The sequence below is a fragment of the Alexandromys fortis genome, unplaced genomic scaffold (assembly GCF_014885135.2).
Source record: "Alexandromys fortis isolate MF-2015 unplaced genomic scaffold, M_Fortis_MF-2015_v1.1 scaffold_50, whole genome shotgun sequence".
Classification (NCBI taxonomy): Eukaryota; Metazoa; Chordata; class Mammalia; order Rodentia; family Cricetidae; genus Alexandromys; species Alexandromys fortis.
This window is the reverse complement of record NW_026067932.1, coordinates 271,608-279,757: the sequence shown is the minus strand read 5'-3', so window position 1 is coordinate 279,757 and position 8,150 is coordinate 271,608. Positions and strand designations below refer to the sequence as shown.

The window sequence follows — 8,150 nt, the reverse complement described above, 5'->3', positions numbered from 1 at the left end:
AGAAGGGCATCGCTGTGTGTAAATAATAGGGTGTAGCGAACCGCGAAGCTAGGGAAACCATCTAGCTGCTGAGGGGGTCAAGGTAGGAGAACCAGGTCCCATTTATCAGGTAGGGTCTGCAGTGACCTGTCTGGCCTCACGCTGCGCTCCGCCCGGAGGTAAGCAGTTGTCAGTGGGCTGGGTGCTACTCGACCTTGGGGGCGAGCGTCCTCGAGGACCTCCAAATCCACAGGTCCTGGCTGCTAGCTCAGGAGTATGCAGCACCCTGAGAGCCCAGATTTCCAGGCAGGGGCCCAAGCGACTAGGTGGGTGTGAGCAGGGCCGGCGTGAGTGCCTCTAAGGCTGAACTGTTTGCGTTCACGTGTGCGCAGCGGGGGCGGGAAAGCCCCGCCCTGGCGCGGGAGGGGGCAGCGGGATTAAAGGCCACCCCGGCTGTCGGGGGACCTGACTGTTGCCAGCTCCCGGATCGAGCTGAGCGCAGGGACAGAGAACGCAGGGACTCACCACGGTATGCGTGTTGGCTCCCAAAGCTGAGCAGCCGCAATGTGGCATCCGGCTCTGGGACCAGGCTGGAAGCCGCTGCTGGCGCTGGTGCTGGCGCTGGCGCTGACCAGCCTGCGAGGGGCGACAGCCTCTGAGGCGGAACCCAGCGCAGATGAGAGCTTCCAGGTGGTCACCTTCAAATGGCACCACGTCCAGGATCCATACATCATCGCGCTTTGGATCCTAGTGGCCAGTTTGGCCAAAATCGGTAAGCGGCCCCGGGTTTTTTGGATCACGGTATCCCAGGACTGAGTCTTAGTCATGCCCTTAGAGCCTGTACCACCTGTCTTTGCCCTAGAATTTATTCCTTTCTGAGGAAGAGGCACATCCAGGGAGAGTTGGTGCCCGTGTTGGTTGGAGAAGCACACCCGAAGGCATCATACTCTGGTCCTACAGGGCAGGTGTCGCCCACAGTTGCAGGCTCAGAGCGACTGCTCTGCCCAAATCCTTAGCTAGTTAGCTGTCCTGCTGGGTCCCTTGGGGCTTGGTATTGCACTGAGTGTAAGTGGCACCGGCATGAAGTCTCATTCCAGACAGTGAAAATAAATAAGTAAATAAGCTTTGTTGTTGTTGTTCGAGACAGGGTTCCAATAAATAACTTTTGCTAAATCCAGGGAAACTCATGACCCCTTGTCTGGAGAGGAGGATGGTGCTCCTCTCCCAGCTGACTCAGTGAATCTGGGAAGTGGGACTGAAAAAGAACCTAGCAAGGAGAGAGGAAGGTCAGACCTCTTAAAAATTTTAGGAGGATCAAAGCTTCAGTATCGTTCTGGAGGTGGTGATATGTGGTCTCTGTGGAATTTACTAGACCCCTGTGTGAGGAGAGCAAGAACAGATGCAGAGATCCTAGCCTGCCAGTTTCCTTTGGGGTTCTGCAATAGAAGAGGCAGAAAAAGCCCCTCCAACGACCTGGGAGGAAGCTTGCCTCTTTAGCAGGACAAAGGAGGGGCGAGCTGTAGAGAGAACATTTAGAGAGCTCGGACTCAGAGCACCTAGTTAGTGAAGGTGCTGTCTCTTCCTCCTCCTCTTCCTCCTCCTCCTCCTCCTCTCCATCTTCGTCTTCTTCTTCTAGTACTTCTGGCTGCCTCATCTTCCTGTCTATTTAGCCTGTGGATCTAGCACTTGGTTGTCCTCACAGACACTATCTGATTGAGTTTTTCAGTAAGGTCTGTGCTGTCTGCTGCTGTGACAAGACACTAATGACTTTTTCATACAGACTGTCCAGGAAAGGCCAGGGAGGTCCCCAGGAGGCCCTTTCAACAAGCTCGCCTGCTTCTTTCTCTGTGGGCTGCAGCATCCCCAGTCTGTGTACTTTCTGTGCTATCTCTGTGCCCTGGAATATAGATTTGGAGCTTAGTGTCTCAGCTCAGCAGCAGCCAGGTTTCTCTGCAATGCTTTGTACTAGGCTAGCACACTGACTAAGGGGCAGCCTGGCCCCTAGGGCTATGGTTCTGCAGGTCTCTAGGGAACATGAACTTGCTCCCAAAGGACTGGCCATCATTAAGAGGATCACTAGTGGACTGGCAGCTCTGCAGAAGGACATCTCTGTCTTAAGTAGTCTAGTGGGCCCAGGTGTTCCCTGTTATTCAATTTTACCTCACTCCTGACTTCTAGAACTTACAGAGTTTGCCCTTCCTAGGTCTCCAAGGCCTCCTGGTGGCTGAGTGGCTCTCACCAATCTTTCCAAGTACCCCCACCAATCCTGCTTTGTCCTCCAACATGCTTCCCTGCTTAAACCTGCAGGTGTTGGCCCTTGCTGACCCACTCCCTGCCCTCTACTGCAAGTCACCAGCATGTTCAGTGAAGAATATGGCACTGTTCCCCCCCCACACAGAGGTTCCTCAGATATAGCTGCACACCAGGTAGCAGACATTTCTGTACCTTTAAGACCCCATCAGTCCACAAGACCCTCTCCTCTAAGGGTTAAAGCCTCTGCCCCAAGTTCCATCCCTTTCTATCCCAACAATAGGCAGTTGCAGCAAATATTCCCCAGTACTAGCTCTTGGAGTGGATTTACTCTAACAGGACCCTACCAGGCACCCGTTGTCCATCCTTAAATTCTATTACAGAGGCACAAGGGAGAGAAGCTGAGGGAAACATTCTGCAGATTCAACTCTACTCTGCCTGGCTTTAAGAACCAACCTCTTGGTGGCAGTGACTCCCATGCCTAACTCTTGCCTTACAACCCTTCCTTCGGCTTGTGAAGTCTGGATTTATCCAGATCCCTGCTGACTTTGACCTGTTCTTCAGAAACCTCCCAGATGCCTTCCCTGTCCAACCAACCTCAGAAGCCCCATCACATCCACCTCACACATAGCTCTGTCCTCAACATAGGCACATAGCTGACACACATGTGAACTTGGGTAGTATAGCCGATTCCTCCACAGCTCCCAGACAAGGGCATGGCTCTCACTGGTTAAGTCACACGTATTTTAAAAAATGTTTAGGTCTGTCCACACTGCTTCACCCTCAGATTGTACAGAAACTGCTTTCCAGGAGAGGGTGGGAAGGTCTTATGCTGATAGGATTCATGTTTTCTTCTGATTGTTTCTAACTCCTAGCCCAACCTTGTAAGGTTAGGAGGTCATAATTCTTCCAGCTGGTTTTGACCTAGCTTGGGAGTATTACATGGACCCTAGAACACAGGTCGCGTGATTATTGTGGTTGGTGACTAAGGGAGGCAAGGTGCTTGTGTACAGCACAAGAGTGGCAGACTGAGAAGGGGCCAGGCAGCAGGTATTTCATTTTTTAGGATAGTTTTATATTTATCTTATTTTTATTTGTGTTTGCTTGTGTCTGGGGTGGGGGAGAGGAGTACTGTCTGTGGTAGAAGACCAGAGTCTACCCTAAGTGGTTGAGGTGCTCCTTTTTCTGCCCATTTGGGAATCCCCAACCTATGGCCACAATGTTTGCACTCAAGCCTGGGTAGGTGCTATGCTACAAGGGCCCATGTCAGGGCACAGGCAGCAGTAGCTGTCAGGTTCCATCTAGGGTGGACTCGGGCAGCTTCAGGACACACAGTAGGAAGTTGTCCTTCGGGAAGAAAGAAAAGAGAAAAGTAGGGTGGCTATGGAATAAAAGGGAGTAGGAGAAGGCAGGGTCAGGAGTCTGAAGGGATGCCAAGGGAGGTGGTGCAGAGGTTGAAGAGAGACTGGGAGCTTGTGGGAAGGATGAGGAGAAACTGAAAAGAATCTGGGAAGAGACCAATGCAATGCTAGGGGAAGACAGAATCACCTTACCTGCAGGCCTTAGAGGACTTTGGTCCTTGCTGAAGTTGTATAGGGGGTGGGCCTCAGTCATGACTGGCCTCTCAGACCACTGCTTTGGTTACAAGACAGAATATAAGACCAAAGAGGCTGTGGGGAGAGCAATCAGAACTTCTTCTGGGCTTCAGACTTACCGGAAGGAAAAGACTATAGCAGGGTTATCAGCATACAGCTTTTGGTTTCTTGTTACTGTGCTAGGAGCAGAGTTGCCTCTGGCTAAAGCCAGAGAGGGAACTAGAGGTTGATGAAAAAGAGCTGGGCAATGGTGGCGCACGCCTTTAATCCCAGCACTCGGGAGGCAGAGGCAGGCGGATTTCTGTGAGTTCGAGACCAGCCTGGTCTACAGAGCTAGTTCCAGGACAGGCTCCAAAGCCACAGAGAAACCCTGTCTTGAAAAACCAAAAAAAAAAAAAAAAAAAGGCGGGAAAGAATAGGAGGAGGTGATTGTAGGGGAGAAAAATGATATCCCCTAGGCCTTCCAGTTAGTAATAGTGATAAATCCCAGCTGAGTCCCATTAGTAAAGAAACAAGAGCCTCTCAGACCAGAACAGAATAGTGTGAGGGCCGTGTCAGCAAGGCGGAGACAGTGGGAGACAGTCTAGGTGTAAACTGTAGCACAGAACTCATGTGGCTGAGGGGTTTCTCTAAAATCTGCTGGGAGTCATTGCAGGTATAAAATCTTATTTGGGGAACTGCCCCTGGACAGTTGCTTGAGCTGTACTACCATGCAGCATTTGAAACTGAAGCATCTGAGGAAAGAGGAAAGGTTAGGAAGTACGGTAGCATTGCAGGGATGGACCCCGCAATGGCTAGTCCTGTCTATGTGTACAGGTGACCCTGCTGCTTTCTAGAGAGAACATTAGGCCTTCTAGGACTCTTGTTCTGGGAAGCCTCACTGTGGGGCACAAGCATCCTGCCAGCCCTCAACAAACTGCTCACTGTAACAAGCCAGAGTGCTACACCACCTCTGCGCCCTGGCAACCTAGTCATTTAGTTGGCTTCATGTCATGTCATGGCTCTATCCCTATAGTCTGTCGTATGTTGAGACTTCCAATTAGGTTTCTTTGGGGTGTTTTAAAATTAGGGTTTCTATGGATGTGTATGTCCTAAGTCTCTCATAGGGTCCTCGGTGTGTTTGCAATGAGCCTGCCAAGGTTAGGGTCCACTCAGCTGTCCTTTCTCCACCCAGCCCCAGGGTTTGGAGCTTCCCTTAGAGAAAAGCTTTTAACCTTCTGTGTTGTAGGACATGGCGGTCCCTGGGATCACTGTGCCATGGCTACTAAGGCTCAGGGCACCATGTTTTAGGGTGCCACATCTCAGTGCTGAGGCTGAACAACAACCCTAAATTTTCTCTCTCTCTCTCTCTCTCTCTCTCTCTCTCTCTCTCTCTCTCTCTCTCTCTCTTTCTCTGTCTGTCTCCTCTCGTCTCCTTTCTCTTTCTGCTCTTCTCTTCTCAGACCTCTAGCCAGGGATATGGTTTGGCAAGTACTGGTGAATTTAGAATGCTCCCCAGCTCTCCCTAGCCTGGCCCTGCCTTAAGGAGTCAATGGCTAGTACAGTCGAATGCCATCACTGGCATTGGACTAAGGGGAGGCCTGCCAGTGAGCATTTCAAGGCCCTGAACTGAGTGCCAGCTGAGTTCTAACTAAGTCTTTCTTCAACTCCAGCTGGAGCCCAGACTCTGCCTCCTTCATCCCTAGCCTTATCCCCCACACCCAGCTACCTACTACCCCACTGCTTCCCAGCTTAGAAATCCCTAGGCTACCTCAGGTCTTGAGGATACCTTCCTTAACTCCAAGCTCTTTTGATTCGAGTAAATGTGCAGTATGTTCTTATTGAGTCTCTGGTGGCTAACCTGTCTGCACTTAGCAAGGATTCTGCAGGTTTAGGAGTGAATACATGCAAGGTTGGGCATGAACAACTGGTTGGATACATGGATATGTTCATACAAAGATGAGTAAATGATATGCTGATGAACCTGGCTTTCCTACCTTAAACTCCCAGCACCCATTTGGTCCTGAGTCCAAGGAAGAGATTCCTAAGTCCTTAGTCACACTCTTCCCCAAACTTCCACCCAATTTCCTGTGCATGGCATCCCTGGTGACAACATGTTTTCAGGCGTGGCAGGCAAAGGTTGCTCCCATAAGCTTAGAGTAGTATGGGTGTCACATCTGAGTGTCAATCTAACATCTGGACAGGTGAGGTCTGTCAGGCTTGTGTACATTGGCTTTTGCTTCTAGATGGTTGTTCCTCTTGTGCACGTCTTTCACTGAGTGCCATTTCTCTAAGAAGGATCTCCTATCTGAAGGAGAGCCCTCAGGCTGCTGGCTACAGGGGACAGAGTTCAGACTGAGGGGTTGGAGAGCTGCTATAAATGCAGAGGGATTTGTCATCTTGGACAGAGTAAGGAAAACTTTAGAGTAAAGGGACTGGACAAGTTAAAGCCCTAGAGACCCAAGAAGTGGGGGGAAATGGGAGGCAAACTCTGAGACCATCAGGACCAGGATCACTGGGGCTGCATTGTTGATTGGAGGAGGTGTGGTCAGGGACAGATGGAGGAGCTTATGGTTGGGTAAAGGGTGTGGACTTTGCCTGGGGCCCCCTGAAGAACACCCAGCTCCTTGCTTCCCTAGACAAGTACCCTGAAGGCGTTGTGTAGAGCTAGCAATCCAGCTCTGGGATCGATCTCTAGATGAGAACAAAACCTGCATCATTTCCAGGTCAGATTTTCAAGCTGTCTCTGAATAGGGAAGTATCCAGTGAGGTGAAGTGGCCTGGTCCTCTCTCCCCTCCTGGGTAAGTTGGGAAATCTGCAGGATTTACCACCTGCTGAGTTGATGTGCCAAAGTCCAGTTAGTTTTGTATTCTCTGCTGGGAAAGAGTTTCTTGCAAGGCAAAATGGGAACGTTAAAAGGCCTGTTTTTAGGGATTTTTTTTTTTTTTTGAAGAAAATGAGAAGTGGAAAATCACTAGTTGCTGAAGGTTTTGTGTTAGGTTTGGCACAGGCTTGTTCAAGGGACCCATAGCAGCTCTCCTGATGTTCTGGGACTGCTTTGTGTCCTTCAATCTGAGCCAATAGAGGTTAGCATCAGCTAGGCCTTTCCGCTAGCCCTCTCTGGGCCTCCTGAGCCTCGAACTTTGGGGGGCAGCTACCCAGGATACAGTAATACAGGGAAGTGAACACAATTTCTCCTTTGAAAATGAGGACCCTGGAACTTGGGGAGCTCCAACTGCAGGGTGGAAGCAGTGTGGCTTATCTCATTCTAGCAAGGAAGACTGGAAGAAGTGGGGAGGGAGGGTATAAGCCAGCTAGTGCGATGTGGATCCACCATAAGCCTCTTAGGAAGTGTGCCTGTGTATGCAAACAGCACAGACTCATTACTGATTATGCTGAGCATGTGGGTGCACACACGACCACCTGTGTGTATGTAAGTGTGGGTGATTTTGCATGTGCATATTCATACTGCTCAAGTTCTTGCCCCCACACCTAGACTCTGTTGAAGGAGTGTGTAAGCATACTTTGTCCAGGAAGTGCCATGTCTGGGGCCCATTTCTTCATCTCATCTAGGAGACCAGTGTTCCCCATCCAGGTCAGTCCATGGAGCTGACTCCAGCCTCTAAAATTAGAAATCCTGAGAGGACTTTGGGCTGGGAGTAGAGTTCTAGGACTTCAGGGAGGGACAAGTGAAGATGGATGCATATTCTCCAAGGAGGCACTGTGCATTCAGGGCTCCTGGAAACACAGATGTCAATGATGTGCCTCCCACCCTGGACTTGGACACTTCTGATTCCTACCTGTAGATGTCACAGCATCTGATAAGCACTCACGGCAGCCTGGTTCCACCGTCTGTACAGGGATAAGCTCCTGTCTCCCCAATGCCCTAGGCATTTCACAGGACATGAGCCAGCATCTGCATCTCTCTATGGAGGAGTAAGAAATGATCTCAACAGATGAGGTACTTACAAGGTACCTGATGTCTGAGAGGGTTACAGAACATAATGGTAGCCAATAAACAAAAATGTCAAGATAGTCACACAATAGCTAGAAACACCATTGCCAAGCTGGACACTGTATGCATGTATGCTAAGGAATGTTTGTGGAGGTCGGAGAACATCCTTGGAGTCAGGTCTTTCCTTCCACTATGTGGGTCCTGAGGATTGAACTTAGGCCATTAGGCTGGGCAGCAAACACCTTTACCTGCTCACTACCTGATTTTTTTTTGAAGTTATTAATTTTTATTATATCATTTGCTATACTTATTTGGGAAGGGACAATAGGTTTAAATCTTTTGAGGATACAGATATTTTTTATTTGTTGAAAAAAAATTTCTGCCTCCTCCC

The 8,150-nt window shown here is 49.9% G+C and overlaps 1 protein-coding gene across 2 annotated transcripts in view; it reads left to right on the top strand.

Annotated features, from left to right (window-relative positions):
- Window positions 1-422: 422 nt before the first annotated feature.
- The window catches only part of Slc9a3 (solute carrier family 9 member A3), a 48,466-nt gene continuing 40,738 nt past the window's right edge, over window positions 423-8,150 (top strand). For both annotated transcript variants that reach the window (XM_050145707.1, XM_050145708.1), the window contains exon 1: window positions 423-751. In XM_050145707.1, coding sequence (XP_050001664.1) covers window positions 544-751 — 208 coding nt within the window. In that variant the 5' untranslated portion in view covers window positions 423-543. The remainder of the gene's footprint in view (window positions 752-8,150) is intronic.